Genomic DNA, 18,452 nt, shown 5'->3' on the forward strand with positions numbered 1-18,452 from the left:
TTTTTCTTCTTCTTTTTTTTAAAGAGGTCATTAAGATTTTTTTTTATTACTCAATGAATTTATTACATTTATAGTTGTACAATGATCATCACAATCCAATTTTATAGGATTTCCATCCCACGCCCCCAGTGCATCTCCCCACCATGCAAACTATCTCCTTTGGAAAGTGTAAGTTTTTCAAAGCCTGTGAGTTAGTATCTGTTCTGCAAAGAAGTCCATCGTGTCCTTTTTTCAGATTCCACATGTCAGTGATAGCATTTGATGCTGGTGTCTCATTGTCTGGTGACTTCACTTAGCATGATAATTTCTAGGTCCATCCATGTTGCTAAAAATGCTGGTATTTTGTTTCTTTTAATGGCTGAGTAATATTCCATTGTGTATATGTACCACATCTTCTTTATCCATTCCTCTGTCAATTGACATTAGGTTGTTTCCATGTCTGAGCTGTTGCAAATAGTGCTGCAATGAACATTGGAGTATGTGTCTTTTTGACAAATGGTAGCTCTATTTTTAGTTTTCCGAGGAAACTCCATACTGTTTTCCATAGTGGTTGCACCAATTTACAGTCCCACCAACCGTGTAATAGGGTTCCTGGAGTTCCCGTCATGGCCTAGTGGTTAACGAATCTGAATAGGAATGATGAGTTGTGGGTTGGATCCCTGGCCTTGCTCAGTGGGTTAAGGATCTGGCATTGCCGTGAGCTGTGGTGTAGGTCACAGACGCAGCTTGGATCCCACATTGCTGTGGCTGTGGTGTAGGCTGGTGGCTATAGCTCTGATTAGACCCCTAGCCTGGGAAGCTCCATATGCCATGGGTGCAGCCCTAGAAAAGACAAATAAATAAATAAATAATAATAAAATAAATAGGGTTCCTTTTTCTCCACACCCTCTCCAGCACTTACTGTTTGTGGGCTTTTTTTTTTTTTTTTTTTTTTTTTTTTTTTATCTTTTTGCCATTCCTTGGGCCACTCCCGCGGCATATGGAGGTTCCCAGGCTAGGGGTCTAATCGGAGCTGCAGCCACTGGCCTATGCCAGAGCCACAGCAATGTGGGATCCGAGCCACGTCTGCAACCCACACCACAGATCACGGGAATACCACATCATTAACCCACTGAGCAAGGTCGGGGATCAAACCCGCAACCTCATGGTTCCTAGTTGGATTCGTCAACCACTGCACCACGACGGGAACTCCTGTTTGTGGGCTTTTTGATGATGGCCATTCTGGCCAGTTTAAGGTGGTACCTCATAGTGGTTCTGATCTGCATTTTTCTAATAATGAGTGATGTTGAACATCTTTTCATGTGTTTTTTGGCCATCCATATGTCTTCTTTGGAGAGTTGTCTGTTTAGATCTGCCCATGTTTTGATGGGGTTGTTTGTTTTTTTGGTATTGAGCAGTAGGAGGTGTTTATAAATTTTGGAGATTAATCCCTTGTCAGTCAATTCATTTGCAAAGATTTTCTCCCACTCTGTGGGTTGTCTCTTCATTTTGTTTAGGGTTTCCTTTGCTGTGCAGAAACGTTCAAGTTTAATTGGGTCCCATTTGTTTATGTTTGTTTTGACTGTCATTACTCTGAGGTGGATCTGAGAAGATGTTGCTGTTGTTTATATCAGAGCGGTTTCAGCCTATGTTCTCCACAACAAGTTTTATAGTATCTGGTCTTACATTTAGGTCTTTAATCCATTTTGAGTTTATTTTGTGTATGGTGTTAGGGAGTGTTTTAATTTCATTCTTTTCCATGTGGCTGTCCAGTTTTCCCAGCACCGCTTATTGAAGGGGCTGTCTTTTCTCCATTGTATATTCTTCCCTCCTTTGTCATAGATGAGTTGGCTGTAGGTACAGGGGTTTAATTCTGGGCTTTCTATCCTATTCCACTGATCTATATTTCTGTCTTTGTGCCAGTACCATACAGTTTTGATGATTGTTGCTTTGGAGTACAGTCTGAAGTCCGGGAGCCTGATTCCTCCAGCTCCATTTCTCTTTTTCAGGATGTCTTTCTTTGGCTATTCTAGATCTTTTGTGCTTCCAAACAAACTTTAAACTATTTTGTTTGAGTTCTGTGAAAAATGTCCTTGGTCATTTGATAGGGATTGCATTGAATCTGTAGATTGCTTTGGGTAGTATAGTCATTTTGATAATATTGGCTCTTCCAGTCCAAGAGCATGGTATGTCTTTCCATCTATATGTGTCATCTTTGATTTCTTTCATCAGTGTCTTATAGTTTTCAGAGTACAGGTCTTTTGTCTCTTTAGCTAGGTTTACTCCTAGGTATTTTATTCTTTGGGATGAGATAATAAACGGGATTGTTTCCGTAATTTGTCTTTCTGATCTTTTGTTGTTAGTATATAGAAATGCCATTGATTTCTGTGTATTAATTTTGTATTCTATGACTTTGCCAAATTCTTTGATGTGCTCTTAACGGTTTTCTGGTAGAATCTTTCGGATTCTTTAGGTATAGTATCATGTCACTTGCAAAGAGTGATAGTTTTACTTCTTCCTTTCCCATTTGGATTCCTTTTATTGCTTTTACTTCTCAGATTGCTGTGGCTAGGACTTCCAAAACTATGTTGAATAGTAGCGGAAAGAGTGGACATTCTTGACTTGTTCCTGATCTCAGTGGGAATTCTTTCAGCTTTTCACCCTTGAGAATGATGTTAGCTCTGGGTTTGTCATTGATGGCCTTTATTATATTGCAGTGGGTTCCTGCTATGCCCACTTTCTGAAGGGTTTTTATCAGAAATGGGTGTTGGATTTTGTCAAAGACTTTTTCTGCATCTATTGAGAGGATCATATGGTTTTTATACTTCAGTTTGTTAATCTGGCATATGAGAAGAGGTTGAAGCAAAGCAAGAAAATCATTTCATTGGCTATAGCCTAAGCATTTGCCTTATTTGGGAAAGGCTAGTTGGTCTTTGTTTCTGGCTGTTCTTGGGCTCGATTTCTTAACTTAAATGGCACTTAAATGGTTAGGTTTGGGTTTGCTTACAAAGGCTGTTAAGACATTAAAACTGCTTCACTCTAATGGCCTCTTGGTTTAATTAATTTAAGAGATAAGTACAAGTTACTCTTTCGGGAAGATCTTGCATTGTAAAGGAATTTATTACTCTTAAAGATATGTGTGTAGGTGTTCCTTTGTGGTGCATCAGGTTAAGGATCTGGCCTTCTCACTGTAGCAGCTCAGGTCGCTACTATAGGGTGGGTTTGATCCCTGACCTGGGAACTTCCACAGGCCACAGACACAGCCAAAAAAAAAGGTGTCTCTTTGGGTGTGTATGAGAGGAAAGAGCCTCATGAGTATAGGTTTTCAATGTTAGTACATTTTTTCATGTCTTAAAGTTTTATTGAAGTATAGTTGATTTACAAGGTTATAATAATTTCTGCTGTACAACAAAGTGATTCAGTTATACACATATACACATCCATTCTTTTTCATATTCTTTTCCCATATAGATTATCACAGAGTATTGGGTAGAGTTCCCTGTGCTATACAGCAGCTCCCTGTTGGCCAATCATTCCATATACCACAGTGTGCATATGCCAGTCCCAAACCCCCAGTTCATCCTTCCCCCAGTGTTGCTGCATTTAAATGTGGCTGGGTTTAAATGCCATCTGCTTCCTATATCTTTACAGTCTCCCCCTCTGTTCCCTCCTTCCTTTCTACATATGTTTATGTGTTATCTAACTTGGGAAAACTAACACATTTCCCTCACCTCCCTATATTAAGTGTATTAGCAGCAAACCTTTTTTTTTTTTTCCTGTCCCTCTAGCAAAGCCCTTCCAGTAAGAGATGATCTGATACTATTTTATTATCCTGCTGAAATGTCTCATATATGCACTTCTTAAAAATTGAACAAATGAACAAAAGAGCAAAATGCACACTGAGCATCTTCATCTTGGTTAAACTTTGCAGCACTAGAACTGTTGACTGGCACTTACTAATTAAAACCCTGTCTTCTTATGACTTTTATAATTCTTCTTTGGCACCATTAGCTTCTTACCACTGTTAGATACATCACCTTGTTCCATTGCTTTAACTGCAATGACTTTGTGTTGTCTATACAAGTGATGAGTAAGCTGCCATCATATTTAGCCTGCTTATCTTTAATATATGGCTCTCAATCTAATAATAGGATCAACTTGTCTCTAAAATGACCAGATAGTTAAATTTAGAGGCTAAAAGCAGTGACACAGTTCTAAACAATTAAACCATGCAAGATTAGTTTTAAGAAAATGCGTTCTTCCCACCATGGGATTTGTAAGCTATTTTTATTTTGGAAAAAAAAAAAGAAAAAGAAAAGCTCATCAGCATTTTTATTTTGCCTTAATTGAGCTACTTGATCAGAAGTTTGCTTATTATTGACCTTCACACAAAATGAGCATCTTTAACCCCCATCTTACCTCAGTGTTTCTAATTGCATAAAGACATTCAGTTGGAGCATCAAACTCAAAATTCCTAACTGAACTGGTAATGTTTATTTCCAGGCCTGCCTCCCCGATTCCATATTCAATTCATTTTCCAATTTTTTAAGTTAGATGGGATTTCTTACCAACTTCTGTCTTTCTTCACTGCCCATGAATGTTCAGGGATTAAAAAGAACTCATTCTACTTTGTGTGTGTGTGTATGTGTGTGTTTGCCATTTCTTGGGCCGCTCCCATGGCATATGGAGGTTCCCAGGCTAGGGGTCTAATCAGAGCTGTAGCTGCCGGCCTACGCCAGAGCCACAGCAATGTGGGATCTGAGCCGCTTCTGCAACCTACACCACAGCTCACGGCAACGCCAGATCCTCAACCCACTTGAGCAAGGCCAGGGACCGAACCCGCAACCTCATGGTTCCTCATCGGATTCGTTAACCACTGAGCCATGACAGGAACTCCAGAACTCATTCTACTTTTTAAACATCTCTTGATGCTCTTCTGTACTCTGTACCTTGCCTCCAGCACTGCCTTTGTCTCCCCAAGATTATTACGGAAGTCTCATATTTTCTCTTTGCCTCTTATCTTTTCCACTGCCTCTTTTCTCATTCTGAGGCCAGATTACTATACATTGCAAATTTTACTTTATTATTCCTCTATTTGAATTTTTAAATGTCTTTCTTTAAATGTAAATATGTGTGTCCAATAATGAAAGGATAAACAAAAAGAACAAAATTAGGTAATTGTCAAAAGAAGACTACAGTATAGCAAAGAACTAGGATGGCAAAAGAAACTTTCCTTAATATGTCCTCTTAAATGGTTTTGACTTAGGGAACTTGGAAATGTCTTTTTATACTTAATTTTTTTTTAATAAATAGAAGTAATCACTAAAAGTTGAAAACACACTGAAACAAATGAACCTAACTCTATCAAGTTATTGGCATAACCAGAGAAAATAATTACTTCAAATAACTTAAAAACATACAATTCTGACTCTCTGTCCTTGGTGTGGTATAGTTGAAAGACAAAAAGAAGTGAAAAGAAATCTAAAACTCCATTTACTGCTTTTATTGTTATTAGTAGTGTTGGTGTCATTTATTTGAAATTGTTATTGGTGTATTGTAGAGAAAGGAAATAATTAAATTGATATCATTAAGAAATAAGATTTTCAACATACAAGATGTGAGTATAATAACAGAAAATTTGAGTAAAAATTCCAGATTTTATTTGGAAATATTGTAAACACATGACTTTTTGAAATTTCATATTTCTTGGCATAACAATTCAACTCAATTACCACCCCCTTCTGACCAAATTCTAGCATCAAAATACCATTTCCCAATAAAAGGAACCAGGATTCCTTTAAGAAGAAGCTGATTCCAGACTTGGCACAAGAAAGATACAAAACTTACTTTGGACATTTTTATGTGCCTCAAGCAAGAAACTATCAGACAAATTATGGAATAGATTGCATACCGAAGTATTTATGGATCTGGGATTAAGAATTTAAGTATTTAGTTTTTGCTTTAAAATATTTAGCAAACTAGAAAAAATAAATGATAAATATGGGAAAGAAGAAATATAAAACTGGTAAAATGTTGATAATTATTGAAACTAGGTATGGTGGATCTGTGTTGTGTCATTTTGGCTAAGATAAAAACCGTATTTTTCAGATTTCCCTCCTCTGCATAGCTGTGGGTTTGTGGGAACCAGAAGAATCATTATGTGCGTAGTTTGGAAGGCAGAGGCAAGCAGGACCACAAAGGTCATTGCAGGGGACCAGGTGCAGTTGTCACTGATCCCTTGGCTCACCTTGTTGGCGAGGGATAGCAGCTGTTCCTGCAGCAACTCCAGTTCCTGCCAGAGCCTCCTTTGGCTTCTTCACTCCTGGCCAAGTGCATATTTAGCTCCATGAGAAGGATGACAGTTTCTCCTCTTTGTAGAGAGAGGTTTGGAGGTCGTAGGACTGATGCAACTTCCAGAATGTTCTCCCAGCCCTCGCAGGCTCCAGATTTCACTTCTTCCTTTACTTTTCATCCAATTTTTTTCTTCCTGAGTGCCTGTTAGGCCCTAACACCACATGCATAAGTAAAAATCTTTCATAATGTAGTTAGTATTAGAAGTACCATGGGAATTTTATGAATCTAACTTTTTATTTCACCATATTCTGAGGAGTGTCCATTGATGGTAAGGATAACAGATTACAAGGCATTTCAACCTCTGTACATGGTCTCTGTTAAAAATCTAGTTACAGGAGAATCGATTCAGAGACACTTGTCATTTAAAGTTAAATCAGGAGTTCCCATCGTGGCTCAGTGGTTAATGAATCCGACTAGGAACCATGAGGTTGTGGGTTCGATCCCTGGCCTTGCTCAGTGGGTTAGGCATCCAGTGTTGCCGTGAGCTGTGGTGTAGGTCACAGATGCGGCTCGGATTCCGTGTTGCTGTGGCTCTGGCTTAGGCCGGTGGCTACAGCTCCAATTCAGCCCCTAGCCTGGGAACCTCCATATGCCACGGGAGCGGCCCAAGAAATGGCCAAAAAAAAAAGACAAAAAGTAAAATAAAATAAAATAAAAACAAAGTTAAATCATTTATGTAATTCAGAGCAGATGATTACATAAACTTTTAAAAAGGTTTTGTACTTTTAAACTATAACGTTTATTGTTGGGTATAGTAATATTACGGTACTCACTCATTTGTAAAAGAAGGCATTTAAACATATCAAAATGTTTCATCATAATCTTTTCTCTACAGAAGCATCTGAAAGACACTCTAGAGAAGCTTCTCACAAATTACTCATGACTTAATTATCTGGTCTGAAATGAACTGACCTAATGTTTATATTTCTTGCCAAATGACAAGATATAAGTTAAATAAATACACAAAGCATTTGAACCTATATATTCAGTTTCAAAGAAATTTTGCAACATAGCTTAAATACCACATTTTTGTCCATGTAAGAATCCTTGAAATAATATTATATACTATGTATAAAGTTATTTAATGCAAAACATGTACTATAGCTGCTGAATTTAATTTTCATTGGCCTCCACCCTATTTTATTATTATTTTTACCTTTGCTTCTCCCAAATCCATATGAATTAGTCAAGTCCATTCCTATTAAATCCTTACTATAAATCATTTTAAAGGGCTACTATAAGTGGATTTATAGAGAGGATATTAAAAAATGAGCCTCTCAAAATATTTCCTGGGTGGAAAAGCTATTTTTTAAAAAGCCATTTTAGGGCCACAATTTATGTCTGTTCTGGTTACAGCACAAGTGGTTTATCAGATACCAAAATATCAGGTGTTTTCTCTGGAACTGAAGCAATCTTACAAAAGTATAGCTATCGTCCATGAATTTTTCAAGAGAAAATAATGGGAAGGTTTTGTAATTCCAGTTGGTGTATCTTTTACAAACTTCTATTGGCAGGATGTAAATACTTCTTAGAGGTTAAATATGGAGGAATAATGTTGCTGCATCAAACATTTTTTTGAATTCTTGGCTTTCTTGAATGTGTTACTTGCTGTTTCTCTCATATTGACATTACCTTCAATTGGAAGTGAAACAGAGAGTATGAAAACAATAAACTCCTGGGAGAAAAATGTGTGTAAGGGATAATAAGAGAGAGAAAGCCTCTCCATTGTGATGATAGCAATTAAAGGTGACAGTTCTGACATCACTGAGTTCAGCTGAGTATGTTCAAGGCAAATGGTCTAACCTATGAGAAATTGGAAGTTACTTCAGATTGAACCTAAAACACTTTAGAGTATAATGTCTTGAGTAAACATTGCTTTGATGAGGACACTGCCCTTTAGAGCAGATATAAAAGCACATGTTTTTGTTTGTTATTTCTTAAATATGTACACCTAGTATTGTCAGTGCTCTGTACTCTGCGGCCCAAAGACTCAAGAGGGCTATTAAATTCACTGTGAGTGCTCTTTGTTTCAAGTGTGTCCTGGTTATAAATAAACTAGGTTAAATCAGTATTCCGACCTTATATCATTATATCCCTAGGAAATAGTTGACTGTTAAAAATGATGCCAAATCTCAAGTGTAAACTGTTTAATAGGAATTTGCATTCTCTCAGCTACATTTCTGCACACAAGAAACCTACTAACATAGTGGAGACAATCATTGTTTTCTGACATAGCATTCAGATCATTTTATTTTTTATCTTGTTTTCCCTACCTGTGCTTCCCTTCCTCCCTCCTGGTTGGTGGGATGTCGAAACACATCTGTAGCTTTGTTTGATGCCACAAAGTTCCAGGGAATTCTTTTTACCTTGAATAAAGACTAATTTAATTTCACAGTACTTCAAGCAAGAATTTTCATGTAACTCAGAGCATACTAAATGTTGCATAATTTCCTAATATTTTTCTTAACTTCATCCAGATTTCACCAACAGTAAAGAAGAGAAGTATTCAGGTGTTCCCATCGTGGCGCAGTGGAAACGAATCTGATTAGGAACCATGAGGTTGCGGGTTTGATCCCTGGCCTCACTCAGTGGGTTAAGGATCCAGCGCTGCCATGAGCTGAGGTGTAGGTCCCAGATGTGGCTTAGATCTGGCCTTGCTGTGGCTGTGGCATAGGCCCGCAGCTGTAGCTCTGATTGGACCTCTAGCCTGGGACCCTCCATATGCTGCAGGTGCAGCCCTAAAAAGAGAAAAAGCCAAAAAAAAAAAAAAAAAAAAAAAAAAAAGGAAAAGTATTAAAATACTTATCTGCAATAAGGGGGGAAGCTAGTTACTTAACATAATTTCTTTAGGTCTGAAAAATCACCTTTATGTATTTTGAAATAGCATCCCTCATATATCAAAATTAGAAATACCTAGGCAGCAAGCCTGTAAATGGCAGCACTATGTTAATTGTATTACACTTAGGATATTGCATAAAATCATGCTAAATATTTGTCTTGAAAGAAGAATCTGTGTATTTTTAGCCTTCATATTGAGTAAGAAGTACTATGTGCGAGATACATCGACATATATACAAGTCAAATTTTTCTAACTTAGGTAGGATTTATGACAGTTAAAAAATCCTTTGCTCAGTTGAGACCCAAATATTTAGAATATTTTCTGGGAGGTAAGGGGTAAGCACTAGCTGTGTTGTGAGGCCTGATGAAAGCATGTTTGAATTTTATAGACCCTGCCCTTGTTGCTTGTGAGGTAGTAGTGACTGAGTAATCATAGGTTTTAACAGCTTGCATTTATGAAACACTATCACATGTTTGAGTTAAATGGTTCTGAAAATCGAATTAATAATTACCTAACATGTACCATATCTTTAATCTGCTTTTGGATTAAAATACCAAAGAATTTATGTTATGATGAGGCTGAGTGAAGCTCAATAAGCACCATCTGGTGCAGGCAAATATTCATGGGCAGAAGGGTTAGATGATGACTAGGGCCCATTTTCTGGCCATCCTATGGAGTGATTCAGATAAATACAGATGGACCAAGCCAGAGGTGCCACCTCTCAGTTGCTCTCTCCTTTGTTAAGGAATGCACGAAGGCAGCCTTATACCTGGGGGGTAACTCATTTGGGAATGGAAAGTATGCAGTCAGAACTAAGGTCTCAAATACCAAGAAGATAATGGGAATGACGATTGTGCTACATTTGGAGACCTTAAGAAGGTGAGATCTTACACAGGGCCTGCTGCTAAGGAGAGGCAAAACCAGTGACCCCAGCTAGTAAACTAGAAAGAGCCTTTGTGTCATTCAGGATTCAAAGACAATCTTGCTTGTTTCTCCACATTATTATTATTTTTTTTTTTTACCAGGCCCTATACTATGTGATTTTAATGTATTATCTCAGGTAATACTGATGACAACCTTGTGAGATAGTATTACTTTTATTGTAATTTTAAAGCCCAGCAAACTGAAGCACAGACTACTTTGGTTTGGTGTCATACTTTATAATACTGCTTGCAGGAGCTGGGCATAATATACATTGAGAAGACTGAATATAAAGATAACAAGCATGAGGGGTTGAGGCCTTGGTTTAGAGTAGTGACTTTGGAAAAGCAGAGATGTCAATGAATTTTATAGAAATGGTGAAAGTTAATCTCAACATTACTCAGCATTTATATGAGTTAAGATTAGAACTAAGTGAAATGAATAAAGCAGTCACTTTGGGTGCAAAATTTAAGAGGTTCCAAAAAACTCAGCAGTTAAGATACATAATATTTTATTATGATCTCTAACATTTAAAAACTAATGCAAAAAATCAGAATGAACAAAATCTCAAACTTTAAATAAAGACAGAAACATTGTTACCATTGTTTCCTTCTGCCTCTGGCTGGGTTTGGTGCAGCATGTGGGGCGGGGAGAGCCAAACTTTAAGACTATCTGTCTGAGCTCCTAGCCCATACTCATCAATGTCATTATTTGCTGATGTTTCTCAGGATTTGAAAGTTGAAGAACCAATTACATGTAAGACTGTTGGTCAAATATCATAGTGAAATCATGACCTTTGTTCTTAAGGAGTAAAGCTGAGTAAAACAGCTAATTTAATTTCCCATGTATGTTCTCATTTAGACATTTTCTTACAGTTTGGCTTCAAAGACATTAGACAAATAAAAATCTTATTTCACTTTAAACTTTTCCTTGCTTCTCTTGCATCTCTTGGCACTCTTTTATCAGTGCCAAGAATCCAATTACTGATCATAAGGAGCCTAAAACAGTTTCCCCTCCGTCCAGTGGTATATTCTGAAAGAAACATAAGAAACAAGAATGACTTGAACATTGAGAAACATTTCTTATTTCATATAACAGAAGCCCTGAAAGTAGAGATATGATTCCAAGATTGGATAGTTCAGTGATGCAGCAATGTCTTCATGTACTCAAGGTCTTTCATTTTTAGCCTTTGCTTTCCTCAGTGTGTCAGGTACTGTCCTCGTGGCTACAAGATGCTATTGCAGTTCCAGGCTTTATATTCTCATGCAACAAAGTCCTTATCCCCTCTCACCCCTTAACAGAAAGAAAAGCCCTTCCTGGCATTCCTGTTGTGACTCGGCAGGTTCAGGACCCCACCTAGTCTCAGTGAGAATGAGGGTTTGATCTCAGGCCTCACTCAGTAGATTAAAGATCCAATGTTGCCGCAGCTGCCACTCTGATTTGACCCCGTGCCTGGGAACATCCATCTGCTTCAGGTGCAGCTGTAAAAAAGAAAAGAAAAGAAAAAAGAAAGAAAACCCCTCTCAGAATCTTTCATCCAACATCTTACTCTAGAACCAATTGTGAATTCATGTTTTTGTTTGTTTGTTGACAGTAGTATTGCATGGTAGTTGGGTCATGCTCTAGAGGGTGCAAAATCTGGCTCTGTTACTTAATAGCTGTGTATTTAGACATCTTTTTAAATTCCTTCTGTCTCACTTTTCTTATATTTAAAATAAAGATGCCTACCTCATTGGGTTTTTGAAAGGAAAAAGCGAGTTAATATACATAAAGTTCTTAGAATGGTATCTGGCAGGGAATATATACCCTGTAAGTGTTAGCTACTACCATTTTTATGATCATCCTTGGAATGTATGTAATTTAACTCATGGAAGTCTAAGAGATAAGAAAGTACAATTAAAAAAGAAGACCGATAAAAGGTTTAGTTGCATTGTATATTATTTAACATTGGTGTAATTTGGATGTGTCATCTGAGAGAGGGAATAAGAATTAATTTGAGGATTACTACTTTGTTTAAGATATACCTATGCCTGTATCTATGTGTTTTAAAATTGTTGTCCACATGGCTGAAAATCAAAATCTGGTCTCAAGCTAGCAACTTTTTTCTTTATGAAAATAGCCTGCTTTGACTATTTTAGAACCAGGAAATATATATATCTGCGAAGTATATATAGTGCATTTAAGCATAAGGATAATTAAACTGATATCTATTTTGTTGGATTTTATTGTTAAGTTCCTCATTGAACACTTAGAAAAAAGAGGAATGTGAAAATGGTCTCAATCTATTCAGATCATAAAAATTCCATTTGCAATATTCTTCCATTAGATATAAAATATACTAGTGCTAAAAATACCTTTAGTAGTGCCACTACAATCCAGTTCCTTACATATAATTCTTTTAAAATTCTCAATTGCAATTATAAAATTCCATTTCATTTCCTTTTTCTAATGTTTAATCTCACCTTTCAGACTGCCATATTTGGTACATGAAACTCTCAGAATGCAGTGAAATAAGATCCAAAGAGTAAAGTTATGCTATCTCTGAATCATGGAAGTAAGTTTTCCTGAGACCAGCATTTTGTAACTTGGCATTCTTGTAATGGGCTGTGAAGCCCTCGGAATAGAACACAATATAAAAAAATTTCCCAGAGTTCACATGCTGCTCAGTGGGTTAAAGATCTGTTGTGCAGCCAAATATATATATGTATATATATATATTTCTCCAGAATAGTCTCATAATATTTTCTCCTTTCTATGGGATCTTACCCATCAGCATAAAAATGGAGTATTCTTCCCACCTGAAAAGTATAAACAATAGCAACCCTACTGTGATTCTAGTCCTTCAACTATTGCCCTATCTCTGTCATTTACTTTACAATAAAATATACTCATTCTAAATTCTTCCCATTTGGTTTTGAACTTATTTCACTGAAATTGCCCTTTGGTCACCAGTGACATCCTCATCATTAACTTTAAAGGTCTATTCTTAGTCTTCATCTTTCTTGACCTGTCAGCAGTATTTGCCAATTGATCACTTTATCCTCACCAAAACAATTTCTTGACTTATCTAGTACATTACACTCTTTTTTTCTGCCTCTGAATTAATTTCTCTCTGTCTCTGTTGTCTCTCGTCTCTCCTTCTCAGAATCCACTGCTGATTCCTCCTCATCTCTCTGACTCATCTCTGTCTTCTAAATGTTGGAGTGTTTCAGGGTCCACTTCTTTAGTAATCACATTCAGTGTTATGACTTTGAATACTTTCTATTCTCTGTTGAACTTCCAAGTTTCCATTTTCAGCTGTGACTTCATTTTTATAGATTATATTGAGCTACGCAAATGTCTACATCTCCATATAGAGGTCTAATAGACACTCAAGTTTTACAGGTTTAAAATTTGTCAAATACTCTACGCAACAAACTGTTTCTCTCTAGTCCTCCGCATTTCAGTGAATGACATTTCCATTCTAGTTTCTCACACCAAAAACCTTGAAATTAGTCCATATGCCTTTTTTTCTCATATCCAACAGCCTTACTGTAAATCTGTACCATTAATTCTCTCTTTTAAATACATTCAGAATCTGATCACATCTCACCACACACACACTTACCATGCATATAGAAATCACTATCATATTTCTCTTGGATTATGGATTATTTCATTTGGCTCCTCACTCATCTCCCTGTTTCCAACCTGGCATCCTTTCAGTTTCAACCTGGCAAATGAAGTCACATAAATCAAATTACTTCATTCCTCTTCTCAAACCTTCCAGTGACTTCCTATCTCAATCAGAGTAAAAGCCTAATTTTGGTGTACTTAACCTTTAGATAATATAATACATTGATATAATTCTAGTCTCTTAAGATACCAAAGGGAGAAGAATCCCTGAAAAGCTAAAATAGTTTTTAAAATTAAGGAACACTTAAATCTAAAATTTAATTACTGATTGATGAAAAATCAGGTGCAGCTTACAACATATTTCTAGATAGATCACCTCTTCAATCAGATCTTAAAGGCTATCCTTACCCCTTCAGAGTAATTTTCATGTAACTAGAATGAGAATAACAACGTGTTAGAAATCCCTAATGTGTCTATTTGCTTGCATTTTTATTATTTAGTATTTCATTTCACAAACAGTTCATATCTCCTAGGATATAAAAAAGGGAAGATTTATAGTTTTCAGTTTTTCCTAATTCTATCCAATGAAAGTACTAGAAGTTCACGGTATCTTTATTTTCAGTTACTGGCGTGTCTAACAAAGATAAACTAATTGAATCTAGCTAGAAGTTGATATGATTACTACCTGACAATTCTAGATTTTTTCCTGATGTATCACAAATTGTAATAAATGGACCTATTCATTTTGCTTTAGTCACAACTACCTAAGGCAACTTGGAACTTACTGTTTGTCTGAAAATTTGCAGAGCCATCTCCTCTGTGATGCTTTCTGGTATTATACAGAACATCAATGATACCTGCTGTTCCAGAACATGCATAACTCAGGGTTACTACAATTTTATAACATACTACACATTACTTTAATTTATTCTTAATTTTTCCCTGTGCTGAACTCTTACTCAGATTATAAACTTCTCCAGAGTAACTGTACCAGATGTACCCAATAACTTCTTTTTTTAATTGAACACACATGCATACTACAACAAAATGTAGTTTCTATTTCAGAGCAAAACAACTGTAGCCAAGAGATATTTACATTCATGAAATTGACATGTTCATTGTGTCAGAAGAATAAATCAGGAAAATCAGCTTTTCTTAGTTTCTTTGGGAATAATTGTAAAACTTTTCTTTGTTCTTAATTACTTTTAGCAAGCTCTATTTCCAAGATTGGCTCAGATCCTCTAAAACTTGTACATGATGCTGTGGAGGAAACCACGGACTGGGTCTATGGCTTCTTTTCTTTGTTGTCTGACATCATCTCATCTGAGGGTGATGAAGAAGATGATGAAGGTGGAGTCGAGGACACTGATAAAGGTACAAAGAGAACAGAGACATGTCTAACTGCTAGAAGTGAATATGATATGTATTATAGTAGTTTGCTTAAGTTTAAGCACAAATGAGCACTTGGGTCAGGCTAAACCAAAATGAATACACTTCTGGGTGCAAAGAGCCTATCAACAGGCTATTAAACTCAGTAAATTGGTCTCTATATGACTTTCACCTTAAAGCTTATCTGCCATTACGGCAAAGATGTCAAAATTAAATGCTACATTAGAGTAGCATTATAGTAGAGAGGGACTTAATATGCAATCCTACAAAATCACAAAAGAACCTCACATTTATATGCTTTTTTTGGGGAAAAAGGGTAGTTATTTCCCATGTTTGTCCTTAGAAAGGACAAACAGTAAATAAAAACAACAGTAAAACTAATAACAACAGTAAAACTAAATATACGTATATATTATACATATAATATATTCCTATATATAATGCATTTTCATCATCAAATAGCAGAAAGCGATCCTACTAAAATCACAATGAAAGTAAATTTATTGAATCAAATGGAGGTGTAGGATGGAGGGATGCGTTCTGAATGTCATAACAATTATGCAACTAACCTATGTACTCTCTAGTATATACTAATGAAGAAAAGGAAAGAACAAACTGAAACCACACATAAACTGCTATTGAGTGGATGTGAAAAGAACAAAGAATTGTGATTTTGCCTTTTAAATGACATTTTTAAGTTCAGCCATACTCAGAAATTACATATTCAGCTTTGACTACCAGGAAAGCTCTTATTATTTTAGCCCTTTCTATGACTTTGTCTGAATTTGTATTTGTTTGGCCCCCACGAGAGGTAGAGATGAACAATAGAAAACTGAAATGAACATGATATACGAACTGTAATGTATAATTTGGATCACTGCCACAATTTTATTGAACTCATAAAAGTGAAACTATCTCAAATAAATGTACATCAACAAAGTTTATACTTAAAAACTGGACTTAGGAGGCAAAGTAATATACAGACTACTATTATCAAAACTGATAGATCTTTTTTTTAATGAACAAAAGAAAATGGGACAATAGAAAGGCAATATTATGCTATGCTGAAAGTTTTTTCTAATTTACTATTTTTGTCTTGGTTTAGGAGAAATAGAGGAGCCTCCAGTGAAAAAAAAAGGTTAGTTGTGTTCACCTTTGGAAAAAAGAACTTTTATGATAATGTTGATTTTCAACATACTCAAATGTATTTTACTTTGTTGTAGACTCCATTTATTTATTTTATGGCTACGCCCATGGCTTATGGAACCTCCTGGGCCAGGGATTGAATCCAAGTCACATCTTTTAATCCACTGCACCAGGCTGGGGATCAAACCCACACTCTGCAGCCACCCAAGCCACTGCAGTCAGATTCTTAACCCACTGTGCCATAGCAGGAACTCCAGACTTAATTTATTTTTAATGTAGAGTTTTATTTAATGGTTAGAATAAGACTTATGGTTAGGAAAAGAAGTACTTGATTCTTTCCAATGAAGCTAATCCCACCATTTTTCAGTTGATGACTTATTGCCTTTTTCAGTGGATGTTTGACTCCATCTTCACACAGATCAGTGTGAGTTGAGATTGCACAAATGAGGGGTAAATTCTATAGTTCTCTAAGTGGTCCAGAGGATGATGATGCTCATGGCCTTTATTCTAAATGTGGCCAGATTTATTGATTTTAAAACTATGATTTTTCTTATTTTATTGTTAGTATTGTTTTTCAACTTTAGGTGATAACTATGTGACGGGGTGGCTGAGACAATGTGGAGGAAAACAGTCTTGGGTCAGTGTGTATCATGTATCATCCCAAAGCGGTATAGTCCCTGGGTGTGCTTGGATGTGGTGTACAGGGATTCCTTGAAGGAGTAACCAGGGTCTTCAGTAACTTAATGGGATAGTCAAAGATCCAAAAGATGGGAGCCATATGACTGAGAAAAAGAGGTCAAAGCTGTGGGACAAAGGCATTGGAGGGTCAGGAATTTTTATAGGATGGAGAAGGAATTATGACGAGAAGGAATAATAGGGAGCAAGGGATACCATCCTGTGGTATATTTGGTATGACGGAAAAACATAAAAGCCAGACTTAATGTAATTGTGATGTTTTAGTTAATACTACACATGTTGGACAGTAGCTCTTCGGAGTATTTACTACTGAAGAGAACTTAACTTGCTTCTGTTGCTGTCTCCCTACACCTACTGTGAATACAAATAGTAGGATCCAAATCTGGAGCTTCAGCCTTGTCTGAATAGATGATGATCACCTCACTGTTTGGGATCAAATCTACTTAGTGTATGTTAGTTTGGAAAATTTGGATTTGTGACTTGTCCAATAAAAAGGAGATAAAGTAGTGAAACTGTGGTAATGCTATCCAAAAATGAAAGTGTTTATGAAGCTACTGAGAAAAGAAAGGACGGATTTTCCTACTCACAAATCCATGATGCGAACCCAAGAACTCAAGACATTCTTCAGTCAGCAAATCCAGGTTTAGAGAATTTAGATTTGATTATAAACTTCTCAAGGTCAGAAGCAGTCTTTCAATAGCTGATCTCCAAGGGATAATGCCCAGAATATAGTCAGAGTGTAAGCTAATGAGGTACTAGTTATAGTCTGCAAGTAACAGCTTGTGTATATGTTTATTCTATTTGGATATGGAAGAGGGAAAGGCAAATGTTTTCTTACTTATGCTCATAAATTAAATTCTATAATAGTAGCATACAAAAGCAAATTCTCCATAAATCAATAGCTGGTATTTTATATAGAGTCTGTTCATTACTTTTGATTTTAATTTCCTGATGGGATTAAGTTTTATAAAATGATTAGCAGAAGTTGCAAATCCACACAAAGTTGTTTAATTATTATTTCTTAAATTATTCCCTTGCTTTATCAAATCAACAGAGAAACTATTAGTTGTTTGGGATTTCTTTTTAATGTTAGTAATGATTATTAGTTAGAACATTCTTTTATATGTATATATATATTTAAAATCATATGCACTACTGTCTTGAAAGATTACTAGAAGGAGAATTTACTCAAAATCACCTGAATATATTTTCTTAATATTATTATTCACAAAATTACTTGAAAATGGACATTTAAAGAAACATCTTATATACCCTACCTTGGACACAGAAGCTAATAACAAATATTAGATGAGGTGGACTTAAATAAATATATATCATTACAATTATTATTATTTTTATTTAAAACCCTTTCTTTTGTAGAGTCATAGAAACAATGAGCTTTAAATCAGTATATAATATTTTAAAAAACATAATTTCTGCTTTTAAAAGCGTATTTTAAATATTATTATTAGGGAAGACACTCCATGAACTTATCTCTATTTTATGGTAAATT

At 36.0% G+C, this 18,452-nt stretch overlaps 1 protein-coding gene across 2 annotated transcripts in view; it reads left to right on the top strand.

Moving 5' to 3' along the window:
* The window catches only part of TRDN (triadin), a 386,702-nt gene that overhangs the window by 62,124 nt on the left and 306,126 nt on the right, over positions 1–18,452 (top strand). For both annotated transcript variants that reach the window (XM_021088731.1, XM_021088725.1), the window contains exons 3-4: positions 14,918–15,082; positions 16,203–16,235. In XM_021088731.1, coding sequence (XP_020944390.1) covers positions 14,918–15,082; positions 16,203–16,235 — 198 coding nt within the window. The remainder of the gene's footprint in view (positions 1–14,917; positions 15,083–16,202; positions 16,236–18,452) is intronic.

This window comes from Sus scrofa, chromosome 1, assembly GCF_000003025.6.
Source record: "Sus scrofa isolate TJ Tabasco breed Duroc chromosome 1, Sscrofa11.1, whole genome shotgun sequence".
In the NCBI taxonomy this organism is placed as follows: Eukaryota; Metazoa; Chordata; class Mammalia; order Artiodactyla; family Suidae; genus Sus; species Sus scrofa.